This window comes from Chrysemys picta, chromosome 2 (assembly GCF_011386835.1).
Source record: "Chrysemys picta bellii isolate R12L10 chromosome 2, ASM1138683v2, whole genome shotgun sequence".
NCBI lineage: Eukaryota > Metazoa > Chordata > Testudines > Emydidae > Chrysemys > Chrysemys picta.
Genome location: NC_088792.1, coordinates 211,396,724 through 211,420,734, shown reverse-complemented (window position 1 = coordinate 211,420,734; position 24,011 = coordinate 211,396,724). Strand labels below are relative to the sequence as shown.

Here is a 24,011-nt window from a genome sequence, read left to right as displayed (position 1 = left end):
GCAGGCATCTCGCTGAGCAAGAAATGATTGTTGCAACAAAGCATGATGGATTTAAAAAAAAAAATTGGCTCAGTGTTTCAGTGCTCTGGCTTACACTAACATGACAGTAATGGTTTGAAGAAAAAAATGTTTACTAAAAGCTACAAGGAGGACTTACTGGAGTCAGTAAAGGCTCTTGCTGTCTTGCTTTGACAGAGTGAGGCCACGTGATGGGTTGTAATCTTCCTTACTGTTAGTGGGTTAGCTTATGAGAAAGCGACGGTTTAAAGCAATAAGTTGATGAAAGCTTTCTCAAAGTGTATTTTTCTGTATTGGAAAACTCTTAATACTCCAGGAATTCTGCTATGCCATCTAAACTTTTTACACTGATAAGTCTTCATTCTATGATTCTGTTATCTTCCAGAATAATTGCTCTTACTGAAACTCAAACGTATGCTTAAAACCAGGAGTACCTGCAGTATAAACTTATAATTGCATTCTGCTGTATATGTACCAACTGGCTTCAGCTTTCATTTCAGCATACACCAAGACCAAACTTTCTCAGTCATGTACTTATGCAATGGTAAATCTAAAAGCACGTCATCATGCTACTGACTTTGTTGGGCACCTTTATGTGACTATTAATGTTCAGAAACGTTGGTTAACAAGAAAGGACTCTGTGCCATCTTTGAAATCTCCACATATTTACAGTTGTGCTGCTCAGAGGATGTTGGGAAGGTTCCTATAATCTTATCAATGGGGAAGATACTGAAAGATGTCAGTCACTAGATGTAACTGAACTCTTTAGGTTTGAACAGACAGCTAGAACTGTATAGATGCAAGTAACACCAAATATTAAACGTGGAAGCTGTAAGTAGTAGAATGATAAATTACTCAGCACTAGTTCAAACTGGTAGTGACCAAAATAATTCAACTATGTGGGAAGAAACTGGTACTAGGGAAACAATGAGCTGCATTGTAGCAATTGTGTGGGTTTGTTTTTGTACTGGAATATACAGTTGTGTTCATGTTTCAGACTTCTCTCTACAATTGAAGGTTGACTTAAACTGTTACTCTTAAACTTTCCTTGGTGGTCGTCTTGTATTTAATGCTAAATATCACAAGTCAAAGAATCCCCTATTTTGATTCCTACTGCTCCCTGTATTGGTAGCTTTACATAAGTTCATGATGCATATTAGGACTGGAGCTGGCTGCAACACTTTTTTTTTTTTTTTTTTAAATAGAGACTAGCTTTGTAGCTCAGAATAAAAATTCTCTGCAAGAACTTTCATTCTAGAAGGTGGTTCTGATTTTGGTAAACTTCTACAATAACTCTTTGGCTTTTCATGGGAAACTGAAGCTAGAAGTTTATCTTAAAAAGCATATATGAGCAGTTCTAAATATGGTGAAATACTCATGCTACAAATTCATTTTAAATGTTGTAACAAGAATATTAATCTTTTGTTATAAAAAATTGAAACTAGAGAGACATTTCACCTTACATTGCAATACTATAAATGTGTCCATGATAGCATGCAGTCTATTGGAATACTTGTTTTTTGGTAAATTAATAATATTCCTCAAACAGCAGTAGGGTGAAATGCAGAACTTGCAAGTTGAAGGGCTGGTAATCAGAACTAGTCTTGAAGTGGACAACAGAGCAAAATTGATTAAAGGTAGGGAGATTGAAGAAAGGGAATTAAAAAAAAAAATTCTAAAACCTGGTGGGTGGACATGAATTCATCACTGTGGTTCCAACCTCTGAGATTTGCCATAAATCCTGGGTCTTGTACCAGAAATAACTGCTGGCCCAAAGAACAAGCAACCTGTTTTAAAGACCAGAACTTCTCCAGAACTAGAAACTAATTCTGTACCTCCATCGGAAAGCCGGTAATCTACTCGTGTGTAACGTTGATTCTAGTCATGGTGCTTCATGATATCAAACCTTAGTTGTGCCATTCCATCACCATTTTGCAGCCTATCTTTTTTTCTTCCATTGTGACCTGACTCTAATAAGTAGCATTTGAGCAGCGATCAAAAATTCATGCTTTGTGTTTGCTACAGAGCATTTGCGGAGTGGGCAGTGATTTTTTTTTTTCCTGTGCTCATGGATTATCTACCCTCTATAGTAAGTAAGTAGTCCAAAAAGACACTAGATTTCTTACTGCTAGATCTTTGAGATCTCAGGAGAAACTGAAGACACAATTACCTTGATGGCTCAATTTATTTTTTCTGGCTAATGGAGGCTTATTAGTGAAATGGTACTCTTGCCCAAGGGGTTGTTTGAAGAAATACTATCTGGCTGTGAAGCTTCTTCAGTCATTCTGTTAATACTAATGTGCCATTCTGTAGTGCCTTTTAATGTGTGTTACAAACACGAAGGGCTCAACTATTCTCTGATATAGGATGGGTGTTTTTACACAGTCAATGAAAGAAAAGTTGAAAGACTCCCCCCAAGCTAGCACAATGAGTAAGTGGAGAACCTACTTGATTTAGTTGGGGACTGGTGCTGCTTTGAGCAGGGGGTTGGACTAGTTGACCTCCTGAGGTCCCTTCCAACCCTGATATTCTATGAATCTAGAAGTGGAGAACCTAGAAGTTTTGTCATGGTAGACTATGCTACTTTAGGTAGACTATTAAACCAGATTGGACAATGAATTCCTGGAAAAGTGCAATATTATAATGTGCTTTTTGAAGCTGGGCATTACTGCAGATAATTCCAGGGAAATATTATGTTTGAGAAGGAGAAGATCCTTCTTCACAATTCAGAATGTCCAAATGTAGAGCTTCTATCAACTCATCTAAGATTGTGTTCTTTCAGAAAGTGAAATGAAATGAGCCATGTTGCCCTCTTGACTCCATAAAGACAGGTAATGCCATTTCAGAAATGCCAAAAAAATTAAGTCTTGCTCTATTTCAAACTTTATTTTACTCATCTCCATCTTTAATAGCTGCTGGCCTAGTTCTCTTTCCTGACAAGGCTAGATTTCTTTCTTCCCATCTCTGTCCATCCTCTCCAGCTGCTTCCAGACCTTGGTTGATATGCAGTACTTCCATAGGGCTGCTTGCAGCTGTGCTAGCATGCCACATAATGATCCCATGTATTTGTGGCACTGAAGTCTCAAACATCAATGGTATGATTCTGCCTGTTTTTTGGAATATGCCTTTGTTAATGGACCTCAGTTTAAATTAACTTGGAAAATAAAATACCACAGAAGGCATTGACTCTGTTGAATTGGGATATATGATATGAATTGGAAGATGGGTACTGGATTACAGCCATCTGTAATCCAAACTGCTCTAAATACCAGCAGGTTTCAGGGAAAATGTCTTTGTGGCAGCTTTCCTTTTCACACTTACAGCTGTAATTTGAACTCAGTCCAATGAAGGCTGCAGAATTTTCTGTTTAGTAACTGGAGTCCTTATGCTGTCCCACTGGGTAGGGGGTATATATTTATTATTTGTATTCCTGTAGCACCTAGGAGCCCAGTCATGGATGAGGAACGTGCTGTATTAGGCACTGTACAAACATAAAATAAAAAGATGGTCCCTGCCTTATTGACCCATGTAACTGAAGACTGTGTAGGTATTAAACTTTAACAGTTGCAGTGACAGAGCAGTACAGTTCATAGTCTCGCAGGTAAAATCATTGTCATTCTTTCTGAGATAAAACTAGATGGATTGATTGTTACTAGTTGAAACTATCAGATTTACAAACTGTTACTGTAACCGTGTACTCCATATCATGATACAGAAAGCCTAACTGAAATAGTTTCATTTGTCTTAAACCCATCTCACTGATCTCAAAACTCTCATAATTCAACAGTGGAAATAGTTAAGATCTGTATTCTTGACCTGCTACAAGTCTAGCACAAATTGCACTTTACAGAGACTATGACGGGAATGCGTGGTAGGGTACATTACTTTAGCTTAGTACTTGGACTGGGTTTCCAGAGCTGTGCACACACTGAGATCAATAACAACATTTCAATCCCAATGTGAGATTACATTAAAAGCAGCTACTGAACTTGTTCTTACTGCTGTAAAACAAAAAGTGGCAGGGAAGCAAATGAATGAGACAAATAAATACAAGGAAACTCCTCTGGAAACTGTATCATGCTGAGTATGTTCCCTTGTCTGTCTGCAAAGTCTAATTGACAGAAATGCCAGTAATATCCAATAGAATCTTATTTATAAATGGTGGGGAGGCAGGGCCCTGAAGATACTGTAGTGGGAAAGTAACTCTAAATTGCAGTGGAGGTTCTGCCTTGTTTTTCTACTGCTTCATCAGTACTTATTGGGACACTTCTTCAGACTGTTTTTTGAAGACTTTGATGGGGCAAGGGATGGTCATTAGTACCAATTTACTTTTGTCGATCCTCAGCCAGTATTTTGTATTAGCATTCAGCTCAAAATGTGAATTTTGGACTGAGTTTTGTGAATCAACATTGCCCATTTGCTATTTTGTAACTCGAGCAGAAATGGTCTTTCTTTACAGAAGGCTGTAGTTCAAAATTATTAAAAAATCAGTTGCTTTATGTATTTTTGCTCTTTTTTTTTTAATATGCAAGAACTTAATGAATGTAGTGGAAGGAGTGGCTTGCCTTGGAGCAATGCTCTAACTCCTGCTGGTAGAATCATTTAGCTCTGAAGAAAAGTGGCCTGTCTCTGCAAGCAGCTTATTGCAAGGTGGGTTTGTGAATGTTGGAGAACTGGAAACGCTCTTGTAGAGGAGAAGTAAATAATATGCCTGGTCATTAGCAAGTAGGAAGAAAATAAAATACACTGAGCATGAATGGTCCAATAAATACATTGCATTTTTTACTTGGGGGAGGGCTGTTAAGTTTCAAAGAAGTTTCTTTCAGTGGTGGTTGCATTTATATCGATTATGTGGCGGCGGTGCAAGGGAACTACGATTTAGAGTAAAAAAATCAGAGGCTAAAAGTGGAAGGAGAACCAATTTTTTTTCACTTTAAAGGCATTTCACTCTTTTTAAAATAGGTTGTATGGAATTTCAGCTGCTTTTTGGAATCTTTTCATTGAAAGTCATTCTTCCTCTTTAAGACTTGCTCACTTAAGCTCCTGTCCTGCATTGAGCTCCAAACTGATGGACTTCTTTAAATTCTGGGGCTCTGCGTGGGCTTAGGTATCTACACACTTTATTAAACTTATAAGATCACGGCCCGTATTTTATCTTAAACTTGATTTTTTTTCTTCCCTTTTCCTCTGGTTAACTTTTTAAAACAAGGGAATTCAATTTTCAACTTCTAGTCACATTGACTTGACTAATCTAATTTTTTCCTCACTTTGTTTACTTATTTATCTTTAGCTGCTGTCTAATGCTATAAGGATCACAGGGGAGAAACTTTTTATTTAGGTATTAGGAGCTTTACGTATTTGTTTGGATAAGTGTTCAGCAGCTGTGAAGCCTGGCAATTTATGGAAGACAGTTACTGCTGCAAAGCCGGCTATTTTTGAGAAAGGAGAATTCACTTTTGGGGCATGGTACTCATTACACAATTATGAGTAACATTCCATGAATGACCAAGCAGACAAAAGGATTGTAGAAGAGCTGTTTTAAGATTCTGACTCTACCAGTGAAATAAAAGAAACTCAATTACTGGGCTTGGTATTGGAGCACATATGGCATGTAAGCTTCACCTGCTGTTCCTCAAACTGTCATCCTTTGGTGCTGCGGGAATCTTCTCACAATAAAACATTTAGTTGAGACTTCCTGGATTTTATTAGCTTTAGTTAATTACTTTTGGTACAGTTTTCAAAAGTGCATACGTTCTATTTGACACAGGCATTTAGGAGCCGAAATCACTTTTGAAAATTGAACGTAGGTGCATTTTGAAATTTTTACCCTTTATCACTATGGTTGTGGTAAAGCCAGAAGGCTACATTTTAGTTTGCTGTCTTTTATAATAAAAATTTAGATGTCTTTGTAATATTTTTTTTCATGGGTAAAGTTGCAACTTTAGCATTTCACCTACCTAAGAAGTCAACATTCTTGCTTTTCAACTGGCAAAATTTAAGGGAACTGTCTAACGTACATTTTGTTAAAATATCCCCAAGTGAAGTGTTGCATTGAATCTTTTTATAAATTGTGGGCACAGATGGCTTTAAACAAACATGCTACCTTGTTTGAGACCCAAAGATTGTAGCACAAAGAAGCTGAAAGTGGACTTGGGTATAAACAAAAGTGAAACTGACCTAATCAACTTTCATTGTTCAAGCAGAGATTTTTTGCAAAAAGTCTGCAAAAAGCACAGAGGCAAGTAATATACATGTATAAAATTATGATTATTTGTAATGTTGGTACATAAGCAGTTCTTGCTTACAAAATAAGCTGAAATTGAGTCGCTATAACTCTCTAATGTTGTTTCAGTTAACTACGTGTGAGAACTGAAGTCTGCAAAGGGGGATACAAAGGGTACTCTGAGAAGGAAATGAGGGAAAAGCAGTAGCAGGGGAAGCTGAATGCCTTTACACTAGGTATCCGGAGGAAAAACAGAGTGTGGGGAGAAAGTCAAAGATTGAAGAAGTCTTTGGATTGGAGGGAAGGCAGCAGGTGGAGGGCTTGTGGGGGAGGCTCTCTGGGAGAGGTCCAAGTGTAAATCTTCCCCTAAAAGGAAAGAAAAGGAGGGAGTAGCACAAGAAAGAGGAGGAGGGTTAGTAGGGATATGTTACTGCTTTCATGTTAGTAGTTCTTGGAGTTCAGAAGAGATTGACACTTGTAGCACCACAGGAAAATAACAAAGGTTTAATATGTGTGGGAGGTTTTTAAATACAAAACCCATCTGCTCGCCAGTCTCCTTTTGTCCTCTTCCCTCCCCCAACCCCCCTTCTCATGTCAGTTTGTGGCTGTTCTGTGAACAGTTTACAATAGGGTGGTAGGAGCATTACATCAGAGACAAATCAGCCAGTCAGACTTTCCCCTCCTTTCTTCTCACCTCTTTCACTTCCTTAACTTACATGCAAACAGTAATCTTAGGGGTTAACGTGCTCCAATTTTTAAAATGTTTATTTAAATATTAGCACCTATGTAACTCTCACCTGCAGAGAAATGCAATTCAAATTATACAAGTTGGCCCAAATTAGAGCAGAACAGTAGAAGTGGCTTACTGCATGTGGATCCAGGTTAAACACTAGAACAGGCTCTTTTATTCTGACTACCAACAAATCAGGGAAACATTGTTTAAAACGTAGTAATTGTTTGGAATGTTAGCCTATCAGAAGCTGTGTGTTGAATTCAGTTGCAGAATTCCGATGTATAAAACTTTAATCTTTTTTCGAGAGACATTTCAATAGTTTAAAAAAACGTTGAGACAAAACAAATCATGTGATGGGAACAGAATTATCCTGTAATATCGCTCATATAATCCACAAATAACTCAGCTACTTCAGTTTCTGTTGTAAATAACTAGTTCAAAGACCAGCTAAAAATCTCATCTCTCCCAAGAATGTGTGGCTCAAAGCTATTTAGAGGATAGATTCTATTCATACATGTGTCTACTTATAGGTGAGGAATTTGAAACTGGAGCATGAGCAGGAGAAAAACAAGATCTTGTCAGAAGCACTAGAGACACTAGCCACCGAACACCATGAATTAGAGCAGTCTCTAGTTAAAGGATCACCACCTCTAAGCATCCTTAGCGAGGAACAGTTCTATGATGCTGTTTCAGGTAAGTAAATAACATCCAGAACTTGAACATGTGGCAAATGTCTATATATTTTGTTTCTTTAAAAATGGGAGGGGGCCAAATCTAGTTGTACCATCTAGGGCACCTGTCTGGAAAGGTACTTCAACATTTGCTTTACTGCAGCATGACTTCTCATCTACTTAGTTAAACAAGTGCTTAAGTACCTCCTGAATCTGGGCATAGAACTGTGGCATGTTCCTGTCTGCCGGGAGCAGAGTTTGCAAAACTTGGATCGTGGCAGGGCTGATCACCAGAATAGCTACTTTCCGCAACTTTTTTCTATCAAGGATATTCTGTAAAGACACAAGCCAAGAAACTTTCAATTACAGCTGACATTATGACTCTCAGAAACAGTTTGCTTTCTTTGTTTCATTATGGATTGAGCTAAGGATTGTCCCCAGTCACAGGCTGGGGGATGGATGAGTGTTTGTGAGGTGCCAATTCCCCCTCTCCTTCCCATAACTTAAATGTCAATATTGCAGCTGAAATTTTAATGCAATTTTTTTAATTAAAAGCACCTGAGCACCATGGCAACTGTCCCTCCATAGGTCTGTTTCTCTGAAGATTAAAGAATGGCTGTTTTTGTCTGGGGCGTAAGGGTCTAGGATGTATTTTTATATATTTTAAGGTGTTCTTAGGGAAAGACTTGATCAAAAAGGTGTCTAGATTCTTATCTGAACATAGTTAGGGTTTGAACTCAGTCTAAGCCCCAGCCCACTTACCCCTGTCCGTGCCCCCCTTCCCCCAAGGAGCTGCAGCCCCACTCCTGGCTCCGAGGGGGGTGTAAGGTAAAAAGTTTGGGGACCACATGGCTAGAGTCTGAGCTCTGGGTCCCAGAGCTTGGGCTCCAGCCTGAACACAAATGTGTCTACACATCAGTTTTTAGCCCCACAGCTTGAGTCAGCTGACCTGGGCCAGCCATGCTGTGATCTCTTATGCTTGTGTGGACATACCTGTAGTGGTACCTTATAAGCATGCAGGAGTCTGGTTCTGAGTCTAGTGTCATAACATCTTATTCCTTGGCCCTGAAGAACTTCACACTGTCCTGGAAACTGTTCTGTGACACACAAAAGAAATAAATAAAAAGCAGTGGTATTGATATTTCACCAGATCCATATTGGTTAATCAAGGAGTCTCCTAAGTAATGTATATCATAAGCCCCCAACCATCCAGCACCCACACACTAAACCCAACAACCAAAATTAGACCAAACTATTAGTCTTTAGGAGATTAAAACTATATTCCAGAGGCAGAGAATAGGAGGGACCAAAGTGCACCTCAACAGGTTCATGGAAAAAACTACAGTTTCGAATAGTCTCTTTGGCCACTCTCATCCCATCCCTGGATCCAGGAGATTGGTATGCCACCCTCGACTTGAAGGACGCATACTTCCACATTTCTATAATCCTGCCCCACAGGTGCTTCTTAAGGTTTACAGTTGGGAGTTCCCACTGTCAATTCATAGTACCACTGTTCAGCCTATCATCGACACCTCAGATGTTTACCAAATGTATGTCAGTCGGAAAAGGCAGGTTCAGGTATTTCCTTACCTAGCAGACTGGCTAGTCAAGGGCCAGTCCAGAACACAAGTGGATCAACAGGCTCCCTCATAAGCTCCACCTTCAATGCATTGGGCCGCCTCCTCAACACAGTCCAGAGCGTTCCAGGCCATTCACGACATCATACAGGACCTCAAACAATTCCTTATAACAATAGTAAGGAGTTGCTTAAAACTCCTAGGTCGCATGGCATCTTGCACATATGTAGTGCAGCACGCGAGGCTGACTCAGACCTCTCCAAACTTGGCTAGCATTGGTGTACTGACCAAGCAGGCACAGTCTAGACATGGTGGTTACCCTTTCACCAGACGTTTTCAAGTCTCTTCACTGGTGGCTCGACCCACACTTGATGTGCACAGGGGTCGCATTTTCCAAACCCCGTCCATCCCTATGTCTGACTACCGACGCCTCAGCCATGGGGTGGGGGGCACACCTGGGGAGCACAGAACTCAGAGCCTCTGGTCTCAGGAGGAATCGATGCTTCACATCAACGTAGGGGAGCTCAGGGCGGTCCGGCTGGCATGTCAGGCCTTTCAGCCTCTCCTGGAGGGCAAGTGCATATTGGTCCTGATAGACAATACAACAGCAATGTTTTATATTAGACGGGAAGAGCACACTCCTCTCGCCCTCATGCTCTAGGAGTTCTGCATAGCACACTCCATACTTTTGGAAGCGTCCTAACAGACTGCCTCAGCAGGTCTTTTCATAACCACGAGTCATCTATCTGTCTGGATGTAATAAACATCTTCCAGCAGTGGGGAGTTCCCCAGATTGATCTGTTAGTCACAAGAGCCAACAGGAAGTGCCTACAATTCTGCTCCTTCCTAAACCACAGCCCAGATTCGTTGGCAGATGCCTTTCTCCTTCCATGGAAGGACTGCCTGTTCTATGCGTTCCCTCCCATACCGCTGATTCACAAGATCCTCCTCAAAATCCGGAGCGACGGAACTTCAGTGATCCTAGTGGCACCGGCCTGGCCATGTCAGCATTGGTTTTGCTATTGGAGCTATCAATGGACACTCCAATCACTGTACCGCTAGTTCCAGATCTCATCACTCAACGTCACGGAAGGCTTCAACACCCCAATCTCAAGTCTCTCCACCTCAAGGCTTGAAAGCTGCGTGATTGAACCCGTTAGAGCTTACATGCTCAGACCCCCTGAGGGAGGTTCTTCTGGGTAGCAGAAAGCCTTCAACCAGAGCGACTTATCTAGCCAAGTGGAAAGAGATTCATGATTTGGTGCTTGTAGAATCGTATCCTTCCAACACAATCGTCGGTCCCCTTTATCTTGGACTACCTCCTAAAGCTGAAACAGCACGGCATGTCTCACTCCTCAATAAAGGTTCACCTGGCTGCCATCTCAGCTTTTCACCCAGGAGAGCATGGATGCACCATCTTCACTAACAAAATGGTGCGGTAGTTCCTCAAGGGGTTGGACAGATTATATCCTCATATTCGGCAGCCACCCCCACTTGGGGCCTTAATTTGGTGCTCTTAAGGCTGACTGGGGGGGACGGGACCCGTTCGAGCCCCTAGCAACATGCTCACTCCTCTACCTTTCCTATAAGGTGGCCTTTTTGTTTGCAATAACATCAGCCAGAAGGGAGTCCAAGCTCAAGGCTCTCACATCCGACCCTCCGTGTACTATTTTCTACAAAGAGAAGGTGCAACTGTGACCCCACCCGGCATTCCTCCTGAAGGTGGTCTCAAATTTCCACCCCAATCAAGACCTATTCCTCCAGTCTTTTTCCCAAAACCCCATGCCAATAACCACGAGCAGAGGCTCCATTCCCTGGATGTGCGGCATGCATTGGCCTTTTATATTGAACGAACTAAGCCGTTAGCTGAACCAGTTGTTTGTTGCTGTGGTGGACAGGATGAAAGGCCTCCCAGTGTCCACACAAAGGATATTGTCACGGATCACATCCTGTATCAGGGTTTGTTATGACCTCGCTAAGGTCCCTGCCCCCGCTCTGACTACACACTCCACCAGAGCTCAGGCGTCTTCGGTGGCCTTTCTGGCCCAGGTACCGATCCAGGAGATATGCAGAGCAGCTATGTGGTCTTCGTTCCACACCTTCACTTCACAGTACGCCATCACCCGGCACGCCAGGGATGATGCAGTGTTCGGCAGGGCTGTGCTTCAATCAGCTATTCCATAAACTCTGACCCCACCTCCTCGGTAAGGCTTCCAAACCCACCCGCCTTCCCCTCTGTCGGACTATCCAGCAAGAAGCAGTGTGCCCTTGTTGCCAAGAAGGCTAACGGCATATTGGGCTGCATTAGTAGGACCATTGCCAGCGGATTGAGGAAAGTGATTATTCCCCTCTATTCAGCACTGGTGAGGCCACATCTGAAGTATTGCATCCAATTTTGGGCTCCCCATTACAGAAAGGATGTGGACAAATTGGAGAGAATCCAGTGGAAGGCAACGAAAATGATCAGGGAGCTGGGGCACATGACTTATGGGGAGAGGCTGAGGGAACTGGGCTTATTTAGTCTACAGAAGAGAAGAGTGAGGGGGGATTTGATAGCGGCTTTCAACTACCTGAAGGCGGGTTCCAAAGAGGATGGAGCTCTGCTGTTCTCAGTTGTGCAGATGACAGAACAAGGAGCAATGGTCTCAAGTTGCAGTGGGGGAAGTCTAAGTTGGATATTAGGAAATGCTATTTCACTAAGAGGGTGATGAAGCACTGGAATGGGTTACTAGGGAGGTGTTGGAATCTTCATCGTTAGAGGTTTTTAAGGCCCGGCTTGACAAAGCCCTGGCTGGGATGATTTGGTTGGTGTTGGTCCTGCTTTGAGCAGGGGGTTGGACTAGATGACCTCCTGAGGTCTCTTCCAACCCTAATCTTCTATGATTCTAAGAAGGAACTGGAGAGGCGGTGGGACGGCAGGGCCCTATATGCAGCGCCATGAAGGCACAACTCCAGGGGGCTCCAGAACCAACCCGACGGGTGCTGCTAGGAGAAAAGCCTTCTGGCGAACTGTGCATGCAGTGCGCACACACACCTAATTGGAATGGTATGAGCAACACATCTCGAAGAACAACAGTTATGAGAAGGTGAGTAACTGTTTTTTCTAGACACTAGGTGTATTTCTTTTTTTTAACTTACTTAGCTACAACACAGTCTTGTCCTAGCTGTAGAAGCCATCTCAATTCACACTTCTGCATGAAGAATGTGTTCCTGAGCCAGTAACTGACAGGTCTCCGTTTTGCCACCCAAAGCTTTAAGCAGGCTGGAGACCCATGTTAGAATCTGTGGCCCTCACTACTTAAAGTAAACACTTTCCAATTCACAGCATTCTTGCATTTTACAAACGAAAGTCACTGTTATAATCTTGTTTGCATATTTACTATGTACTGCTTTTAGAAATATGTTGGTTAGTTACTGAAGAAATGCCATTTTGGTAAGGCTTTTCTCTTAATGCTATTTTTGGTTTATGTGCATCCAGTGGTACAGCAGGGAAGGCCAGTAAATATTGGGTGTTATGTCAGATTCTGAAAGGAGCTCTGACCTACACAAGACTAACTTTGTTTTATGGTAAAACTGACATTCCTCATTTAGTATGCCTTGACATTGGAGTGTATTAAATGGTGCTTGTTGTAAATCTGAACACTCTGCTGACAGAGGCTGACTCGTGGGGGGGAGGAAGGGATAGCTCAGTGGTTTGAGCATTGGCCTGCTAAACCCAGGGTTGTGAGCTCAATGCTTGAGGGGGCCATTTAGGGATGGGATGGGATGGGACTGTCAGGGACAATACTTAGTCCTGCTAGTGAAGGCAGGAGACTGGACTCGATGACCTTCCAGTTCTGAGATAGGTATATCTCCATATATATATTCTAGTAGTTAAAGACTCAGGCCTTGTTTACACAGGGTTGTCCAGAAAACTAACCCAAACTAACAGAGAGTGAGTTTGAAGTGGGTTAAACTGCATCAAACCCATGTGTGAACACCCTTGTTCAGATTTAAAGTGGCCTCAATTCAGTTTCACTTAATTCATCCTGGAAGTAAGTGAAATTTAGTTGAGGCCACTTTAAATACTTATGTGGATTCTGTTTTTCAGCATTAATGTGATTTAACTATCCACTTCATATTCACACTTTTAGTTAATTGGGATTAATTTTCCTGGATGTCCCTGTGTAGACAAGCTCTCAGACTGAGCTCACATTTCCAAGTATCTCTAACCTCCCATACTGGAAAACATGCAGAAACTACTAAGATTCATAAATACCAAGTTAAATAGCAGCAGTATGGCTTTTCATCCCAGAGTCAGATATTAAACGTAGACTCCCCCAAACCTGGCTAGTGTGCTTGAATGGGGAAGAAGTATTGTGTGGGGACAAAATTTTCCAAGGCTTAATGGTATCCTCTAGCGAGATGAATTATCCAGATAAGCGTTGGGTAACCATACAGACTTCAGGAGGCATATCCAAACTGAGTCCAAATTTGGAGGTTCTGCAATCACAAATTAGTGTCTGCAGTGCAGAAACTGGCTAAACAAGTGTAAATTGTGGTGTGAGGAGTGATGTACCTCATTCTGAAAGTTACAAGTAAGCAGGGAAACATGGCCTCTAAATCACAAAGCAAAACTATCTAAAACTGGTAAAAACAAAATGTCAAGCCTGATTTTGGTAAAACTAAAACTGTCCTGATTTAGCTCATCTTTTCATGTAGTGCTTAATCTCTAGGTCTGAGCTAAACATGGTTTTAATTAGATCTGTGCAAACGGCTAGTGTGGCTGCGGTTACACTGTTTAAAGATGCACATGGCACTATACAGCTAGCTATAAATACCTTTAAGATGTAACTATATTCACACTGTTTTTAAACAGATATAGCTAAATCAGTATTAAAAACTGTGTACACTAACCCCTCCATTTGCAGCTTTCATTAACTTGAAGAATTGAGCTTTGGTTAACAGCTTCCTGCTTAGACGATATGTTCTATCCCAAACTAATGTTTTTGTTACTTGCCTTGGTGTTGGTCTAGTATCTGGTCTCAGTTTAATCCTTTCCTTGTGCATTGTTGTGTGTTGCCACTTCTTTATTCAGGCATATTTATTATCTGAATTCCCCTTTCTAGAAATTAGCACTCTTGTTCAGCCTAGGCTGTCAGGGTTAGTCTGCCTGTTATGGCAGGGGAGTATCTTCCCTTGATTAACGTCTTCGTGACTTTCACCACGCCCGCTGTCAGTGTGCTTTTTGATATAACTGTCACATAGCTACAGTTCCATGGCCTAGAAGGGCTTCCTGCTGCCTGGTCAGTCCTCTTGTACTTGTGAATTTTGGCTTCCACTATGTGGACTGGCTTTCTTTTCAGCTAGTTAAATATTCCCCTTCCTCTCTAATGATCGATCTGTTTGTGACAGAACATATAATATTCAAAGGTCTTACAGAAGAGCACTAGAGTAGCTCCAAATCTGACTGCTGTAAGGGAGGGGTTACTGTATGAATACAAGGGATTAATTCAAGAGGGGTTGGCAACAGTTACGCAATAGAGGACAATAGCTTTCCATGCAGGCGGGAGAATAGTAGACCCATTTGGTGTGTCCCATCACTGACCCCCTGTTGAGCTCAGTGGACTAGCTTGTTAAGATGAATTCCAGTTTAACACAGGAGAACTAAAAGTCCTGGAAGCTGAGACAAAACTTTGTGGGAAGGGGGGATAAAAGGAGAGGGGGTGAATGGTTGTGGAGAGTTGCTGAGAAGAAGTGGCTCTCTCAGACCCTAGAAGTCAGGGGTCTTGAGTAAAGAGGTACTTGCTCAGAGTCTGTGCTGAGGAATAGCAAGCCTCCAGGTAAGATAGATAAGCATATTTTCTTTTTATTCTTATGATGGTAAATAGACTTCTCCAAACAAAGTATTGTCTATCTGGTCACTGTTTACCACTGGTCACAGGTTCCAAACCTAGTTGGGCCTACAGAGTAGTCATGGCCGATAGATTGTGCCCTGGGCTACAGCCCCCTGTGGGAGAATCACAAGATTGCACCCTAGACAAGGTAAGGGCATGAGACTCTAGCACCCGAGGAGCTGTATTCAGACCAGAGAGGGGTCAAAGGTTAAAATAGCCTTGTAAGTGACCAACCGTGCAAACTGTGTATATATGATAAGCAAGTCTACCTCTTCCTTTTCCTCTCTGGAGTCTTATGGCATATCACAAGTGTATTGTATAGTGGAATGTATTTGAGACCATTTTTTATTTCAGAAGGTGGAGGAAGCTACTAGGGGAGAGGCTGTTCTAGATTTGGTTTTGACAAATAGGGAGAAACTGGTTGAGAATTTGAAAGTGGAAGGTAGCTTAGGTGAAAGTGATCATGAAATGGTAGAGTTCATGATTCTAAGGAATGGTGGTAGGGAAAATAGCACAATAAAGATATTGGGTTTCAAGAAGGCAGACTTTAGCAAACTCAGGAAGTTGATAAGTAAGATCCCATGGGAAGCAAGTCTAAGGGAAAAAACAGTTCAAGAGAGCTGGCAGTTTTTCAAAGAGACATTATTAAGGTCACAAGAACAAACTATCCCACTGCGTAGTAAAGATAGGAAGTATGGCAAAAGACCACACTAGCTTAACTAGGAGATCTGCAATGATCTGAAACTCAAAAAAGAGTCCTACAAAAAATGGAAACTAGATCAAATTACAAAGGATGAATATAAACAAATATATTACAAATATGTAGGGACAAAATTAGAAAAGCCAAGGCACAAAATGAGATCAAACTAGCTAGAGATATAAAGGGTCACAACATTCTATAAATACATTGGAAACAAGAGGAAGACCAAGGACAGAGTAGGCCCATTACTTAATGAACGGAGGAGGAACAATTACAGAAAACGTGGAACTGGCAGACGTGTTAAATGACTTTTTTTGTTTCCGTTTTCATCAAAAAGATTAGTAGCAATTGGACATCTAACGTAGTGAAAGCCAGTGAAAATGAGGTAGCAGCAGAGGTTAAACTAGGGAAAGAACAAGTTTAAAAATTACTTGGACAAGCTAGATGTCTTCAAGTCACCAGGGCCTGATGAAATACATCCTAGAACATTCAAGGAGCTGACTGAGGAGGTATCTGAGCCATTAGCAATTATCTTCAAAAAGTCATGGGAGAGATGCCAGAGGACTGCAAAATGGCACTATATTTGCCCATCTATAAAAAGGGGAATAATGACAACCCAAGGAATTAGACCAGTCAGCTTAACTTCAGTATCTGGAAAGATAATGGAACAAATAATTAAGCAATAATTTGCAAACGCCTAGAATATAATGTGATAAGTAACAGCATGGATTTGTCAAGAACAAATCACATCAAACCAGCCTAATAGCTTTCTTTGAGAGGGTAACAAGCCTTGTGGATGGGGCGAAGTGGTAGATATGGTAAATCTTGACTTTAGTAAGGCTTTTGATACTGTCTCGCATGACCGTTTCATAAACAAATGAGGGAAATACGACCTAGATGGAGCTACTATAAGGTGGGATGCATAACTGGTTGGAAAACCATTCCCAGAGAGTAGTTATCAGTGGTTCGCAGTCAAGCTGGAAGGGCATATCAAGTGGAGTCCCTCAGAGATCAGTTCTGGGTCCGGTTCTGTTCAGTATCTTAATCAATGATTTAGATAATGGCATAGAGAGCACACTTATAAAACTTGCGGATGATACCAAGCTGGGAGGGGTTGCAAGTGCTTTGGAGGATAGGATTAAAATTCAAAATGATCTGGACAAACAGTCTGAAGTAAACAGAATGAAATTCAGTAAGGAAAAAGGCAAAGTACTCCATGTAGGAAGGAACAATCAGTTGCACGCATACGAAATGGGAAATGACTGCCTAGGAAAGAGTACTGCAAAAAGAGATCTGGGAATCCTAGTGGATCACAAGCTAAATATGAGTCAACAGTGTAACACTGTTGCACAAAAAAAAGAAAAATAGGACTGTCGATTTAATCTCAGTTAACTCACATGATTAACTAAAAAAATTAATTGTGATTTTAATCGCACTGTTAAACAATAGAATACCAGTTGAAATTTATTAAATATTTTGATGTTTTTCTACATTTTTCATATATGTAATCGAAATCAGTGTAAATTATTTTTGATTATCATTTTTACAGTGCAAATATTTGTTACCAAAATAAATTATATTTTTCAATTCACCTCCTAAGTTAGATCAAATAAATTTAATGAGTACTTCATGTGCAGTCTGAGTAGGGGAAGAACAAGAAATTGTTCGTTTAAAATGAAACTCTGAAATACAGATTTTATTAACTAGCACTAGTTTCTGGTTGGCTGAGCCAATAGTTTTAATATGACACTGGCGCTGAGTTTTAAACAAGAGCTAAAATGGATTAACTTTTAACTAAAAACTGGCAACTTCAATTGTGTGTTAGGAAAGATACTGAAATCCACTATCTTCTTTTCTCCCCTTTCTTTCCCCCCCACCCCCCCAAACCTCTCAAAAGATCCAGGATCCTTTAATCCATCTCTAGGTATGGCGTATCGGCAGTCTTGAGGTACTAGTAGTTACCAGACGGCTGCTGTCATCAGAACAAAGTAACCTACTTAGGTTTCAGAGTTTTGTATGAGGAAGAAGGTATCTGTTAGTCTGTGAAGTCTATCATTGAAGTTTATATTCATTAACATGCACCTCCTCTCTTACAGATTCAGAATCTGAAAAATCATTAAGTGGATTTGAAACAGTAACAGCGTACTCATTAGAGGACAGTGTGGAGTCAAACAATACAATAACCTCCAGCATGTCCGAAGAAAAGGTCTGTGGTGGAGGTGGAAAGGTCTGTGGTGGTGGAGAGTCTCTATCTAACGGCATCAAAAAACACAGGTAGGATGTTGCCTATTCTTTTTAAAGATATACTGTAAACTTTATTGCCATGTAGGCAAAAACCATGAGACTCCTGTGAAAGATAATTGTAGATATTTTTCCCTTGGGTATGAGAACTGAAAAGCAGATAGGATTCCTTATTAAAAGCACAGAGCGACTTTCTCCTACATTAACAGACTGTCATCATTGTCAAGTAAACTATTATATACCATTCCATTTTGACTAGTAAGCAAGGGTATACATTTTTATATATAATATATATATGTAGATAGCGAATGCTTTAAAATGGACATGTTTTAACTCATTTAAACAAGTCTTGCTGAAATCGATGCTGGCTCTTATTTCTTATTTCATCATGTATTTTTAATGATTTGTGTATCCTATTGCTTTTTAAGTTTCCAGTCACTCGATCTCCCTACTTGTATTAAGAAAGAATGGCAATATTGCTAGCTTGACATCACAATAAACCTAAGTCTAAACACAACAGTTTTATTTTAAAACTTATGTACATTGCATAGGTTCATTTTATGCTGTCAAATTAATCCATTTTTGTTTGTTCATGTCTTTGCCGGTAAAGGAGGACAATAGGTCCAGAGTTAATGAGATGTAATAGATACCACTATTCTCAAGTTTCAGTGCAGAGGCAATTTAATGTGTATATTACAGTCCAGTCCCAACATTGACATGTTTTTAAAGTACCAATCTATAACTGATGAGCGAAAATGCTATTTTAATGCCTGCCTTAAAAAGTATTATCCCAAGTGCATTAAGAGGTACCTTAGTTACTGGACATCTGCATTTTATAACTAAATCTCAGAGGCCATTGCATTGCATGGTAATGTAGGAGACTTGAAGTCCGGTTCCACCTCTGAACATCAGCTCCTCCCAAACCAAGCAAAGACCAAGGAGTGATGAGTACTAGGGTCAGGCAAAGATGCTGACTGATTATATTGTTCCTTTAAGACCCCTTACTGATAAAGTATTATTGGTGATCTCTTCTCTACACCTTCCCAGTTACAGGTGGAAGTCCTGTAGTGGCAGCTGGAGGGAGGGAGGAAAATGCTAGGTGAAAGTGGATGTTTCAGAATGGAGACTTGTAATCCCCCTTTGTTGCCTGAGAAATTGGGAAAGGAAAGTTAAGATCCTCTGTAAAAATGAAAGCTGTATTTGTTTGCTACAGAATGTAAATACAATCCATTGGAAAAGGTTAAATGAAAGCCAGTTTTCTCAAAGTACAGGAAACAACAGTTTTGCTAGTTTCCACAAGTCTTGTTATAAAATTACATTGTCAGAATTGTAAACAAGAGGTGACTAGAGCCTCTAAGCTCCATTATTCATTCTTCAGTCCCCTGACACTACTCCACTTTCCACCTACAAATGTCTCTCATTAGACTTTTTGATCACTAGGCTCCCTTTCCATCCCTTAGCTGCATGTCTTGCCCTGTATCCTTTTAATGTTTAGTGCTCTTTCTAAAACTGGTACAGCTGTGACCATTTTTGTAACAATTTCTAATTTGCTGTGGCACATTGCTTGAAGAAAGGCTCAGATAACGAATATATCTTGTATATTGCATAGTAACATCAGCTCTTTACCTGGCACCTTGGCGACGCTTTGGGATTTGGTGTCTGCAAATATAGTGATGCAAATCGGTTTCCCCCGCAGAGCTCTGCCAATCTAAATTTTGCCTAGAAGAGAACTTTCCATGGGGGAAGAAGTTGTTCAGTGTTTTGATCTCGGTCTTGGGATTCTTGATCAATGCTAAGCATTTAGCTGCATGACACACTGTATATACTCGTTCATTAGCCTGTTGGTTTATAAGCTGACCCCCCAAGATGGTTAGGTAAAAAGAGCAAAAACGGTATGACCCTTTCATAAGCCGACCCTATATTTCAGAGGTTGGCAAACTTTGGCTCCCGGCCGTCAGGGTAAGCCGCTGGTGGGTCGGGACGTTTTGTTTGCCTGGAGCGTCTGCAGGCATGTCGCCCCTCAGCTCCCTGTGGCTGTGGTTCGCCGTTCTCAGCCCATGGGAGCTGCGGGAAGTGGCGCCACTTCCCGCAGCTCCCATGGGCTGGGAATGGCGAACCACGGCCACAGGGAGCTGAGGGGCGCCATGCCTGCTGGTGCTCCAGGCAAACAAAACGACAATGTATTAGATATTCGATGATTCCATAGAGTTTAAAATCATCAAATTTTAGTGTAGACCCGTTTATAAGCTGACCCCCGCTCTTTGATGCGTCACTTTTTTACCAAAAATATTCGGCTTATGAACGAGTGTGTGTATGTGTGTATGTATGTGTGTGTGTGTGTGTATATATATATATATGTGTGTGTGTGTATATATATATATATATGTGTGTGTGTATATATATATATATATGTGTGTGTGTGTATATATATATATATGTGTGTGTGTGTGTGTGTGTGTGTGTATATAGTAATTACACCACAACTGAACTGCTGTTCTGTTCAGATTAGGTAACTGGACCTGTAGGCACACTTTTTTTTTACAAAATGTTGTTTAAATGCAGACTACTTGGATGCTTATTTTAGAATATATCCTTTAGATACAGTCTGTCCTCAAAGTGCAAAAGCTTATTTGGTGATCACCGAACTAACACACAAAGCTTAGAATGCTTTGAGGAGATATATGTAGCACCTAATAACCTCTGTTAGCTTCTCCTCTTGCATACTTAAAAGAGAAGTGAACTGAATTGGGCTCTAAAAGGCTTAAACAGATTCATCTTCATAGTTTGACATAACTACTGGCACTTATTACTTATCTGATTTCCTTTATATTGGACACCGTACAGACTAGTATCTCGGTTTTTTTTGGTTTTACTATTTTAACTCTTGCTTGCTTTCTGGTTTGCTTTTCAACTTAAGTCTTGCTGGAGATCCTTGAACAAACATTGCATATCCAGCCTGCTAACATTTTTACCAGCCCATTCTCCAATGTCACATTTGTTTACTGTCAAAAGCATTCTGGGCTCTCATCTGCCTTTGTTTCAGTTTTGGAGCAATACAAATAAATTTGGTGAGCCGAGGAAATGGAAAAACAAAGCTAGTTCGTATGAGGAATATTCCTTGTTGTGATCACTCTGTTACTCCTTGATACAATCAGGTTATTAATATTAACTGTTGGGAAACACTTCAGTGTTGTGCGCCAGCTGTTGAAATTTGCATTGTCATTGACTCCACTAGAAAGGTGGTAGCATATTACTTGAAAATACCAAATATAACATTGAATGTACTAATAATTTGCTATAAGATGCTGCTCAGTGACATTGCATCCATCTGATTTGCATATGGGTGATATAGCAAATACTGATATAGAGCAGGGAACACCTGCTCAATAATTGTAATTGGGAACTTAATGTGGTGTGGTGCCAGTTTGATCTATGAATGGACTTCATCAAGCTAAAATGTATTCAAAGCCTTTTTCACTTATTTCAGCCCAGAAGATTGAAAAATAGCAAAAAGAATGGTACCGAAATATAACTAGCCTGGAAATGTTCATTGTCTAATCTGTCACTTAAATTTAAAGGGAGAGCTTGAAATCAAGTCAATTTAATAAATTTAAAAGAAAAGAAAAGTTAAAAGTAGCTTGTTGTTACAACTGCCACTGAGCGTCCCTGCCATGTTTTGTTTTTTGTTTTTCTTATGATTAAAAATGTTTTCTTTTCATGGGTCTCTCTCTCTCTTTCTCACTCACACTCACACACACACTCACACACACCACTGTCTCCCCATAGACAAACTAACAGTGTCAAATGCATAAAGTAAACAAGCTGAAAAAATAAATTTACTGTAACTACAATATTAATCTTGTGTTACCTATTAATAATGCTTTTCAGACAGAAGTGATTTTTGTGAGGTGCGACCCTTAAAAATCATGCCACTTTCATTGCTGCTAGTTAGCCTTTACATTAGAACAAATATTTTCATTATGCAAAACTAAAGGAAACTTTCTGAAACTTTCTTGATCTGTTTCCCTTCTATAAATGACTTCTGAAAGGAAATCTGCTTACAGATACTGAAGGTAATCTTCTAGTTTACAACACTTCTTGTTTTTAGTGGGACACTGTCAATATGGGTAGGCCTAATATTTGACTATCTTTATTTTTCCATATCTATAGGTCTGTAATTTTTACCCCCTGAAAACATTTTGATCCATTCAAAATTGGTATTCTAGCAACAAAATAAATGTGAGCACATTATGGAGAAAAGAGCAGACATCACTTTCAAATTTAGCTTATGTAATTATAAGCAATGAAGGAAATGGGCTTAATCTATGAAAGATTACTTTCACACACAAGAATGATTCCCCCCCTCCCCCCCCCCCACGGCTTGGTGATTTATATATGAGGGTGGGTTTAAGAAAGGAATATTTGGGTACTTTTATTGAAAAACAATCCCTTGCTGATTACACGTTGCTAGCAGCCAATGATTGTTTTTCAATAAAAGTACCCAAATATTCCTCTTAAACCTGCCCTCGTATATAAATTGGCAAGCTAGAAAAATAAATTCATAGCTTTCTGTGCAGAAGTGCTCATTGCTAAATACTATGTACGCTTCACAGATTGCCTCTGTTCCAGTCTATTCTTAAATTAAATACTACAAATAGATCAAATTTAATTACTTGGTGGACACTGTCCTCTTCTGGACACACACACACAAGCATCAACAAAGGAAATGTTTACACTTAGTAGTCTTCAGGCCAACCAGTTCACTTCATTTCAGATTACTGAAGTTTAGAATAGCAGATCTATTAAAATATAAGGATATGTGATTCCTTTCATGTTTGATCCAAAAGGAGCTTTCTATTCTTTAACACCAATTTCCTCTTTCACTGAACTCCCACACTTCAAAAGGTGAATAAATGTTTTTGGATAGTTGTAGCAAATTAGTACAAAATTTAATTTGTTTTCCACAGATTCCTTTATACCAGGGATCAGCAGCCTTTGGCACGCGGCCTGCCAGGCCACATGCCAAAGGCCGCTGGTGGGCTGGGCCCGTTTATTTACCTGCCGCGTCCACAGGTTCGGCCGATTGTGGCTCCCACTGGCCGCGGTTCGCCGCTCCAGGTCAATGGGGGCCACAGGAAGTGGCACAGGCCAAGGAATGTGCTGGCCGCGGCTTCCTGCAGCCCCCATTGGCCTGGAGCAGCGAACCACAGCCAGTGGGAATTGCGATCGGCCAAACCTGAGGACGCGGCAGGTAAACAAACTGGCCTGGCCCGCCAGGGGGCTTACCCTGGCGGGCCGCGTGCCAAAGGTTGCCGATCCCTGCTATATACTGTAGGAGCCAATATATTTGTAGAAGACTGGGCATTTCTTTGCTTTTAAGCCAGACTTTGTTCAGTATGTTTTCATGCATGTATAGCTACTGGTTTTGAGAACAGTATTTCACATTTTGAAAATTTAAAGTATCAGCCCTTGTATGGCTTTTCTGTTATGGAAGTACCAATGAAAGATGCATGCAAAAGAGAGGTAAGTGACCCAACAAATGAAGTTTCATAGAAATTAACACTAAAAAATTGCTGCACTAAAAATTTCTGAAAACCCTTAATTTGGGGGAAAGAGAGAACCTTTTTGTTCAGGAGCATGGCACGTGCTTAAATATTTGGCCAAAGTTAATAACATAAATTTGAGACTTAAGAGAGACTGTAGAGTGAAATGTTATGGTGGTGTTAGCACTATGTGGTTTGAGAGTGCCTTGGATAAGATTTCTGATTTATCTTCCTGATATGGGTAATTGTTTCATGGTACCAGGTTTCTGATTCAGATTATCTGGACTAAAGCCCCCTTTACACAGGACATAGGATGTAAAACTGTGCTTAATGTTCAGTGTTGTAGTTTAGCTGTCCATTGTGAATGTGGTCTTAGCAGCTTAAAGAACTAAGCTTTCGCCCCTGTGAAGATCTAGGTTAAGGCCACAT

The 24,011-nt window shown here is 40.6% G+C and overlaps 1 protein-coding gene across 11 annotated transcripts in view; it reads left to right on the top strand.

The window, feature by feature from the left end:
- OSBPL1A (oxysterol binding protein like 1A) overlaps window positions 1–24,011 on the top strand; it is a 143,167-nt gene that overhangs the window by 91,729 nt on the left and 27,427 nt on the right. For 9 of the 11 annotated variants that reach the window (XM_005282780.5, XM_065585351.1, XM_065585354.1 and 6 more), the window contains 2 exons: window positions 7,505–7,667; window positions 17,895–18,072. In XM_005282780.5, the coding sequence (XP_005282837.1) occupies window positions 7,505–7,667; window positions 17,895–18,072 (341 nt within the window). Of the gene's footprint in view, window positions 1–7,504; window positions 7,668–12,112; window positions 12,309–17,894; window positions 18,073–24,011 lie in introns of those variants that run through there. The other 2 variants (XM_065585359.1, XM_065585357.1) reach the window with 2 other exon arrangements.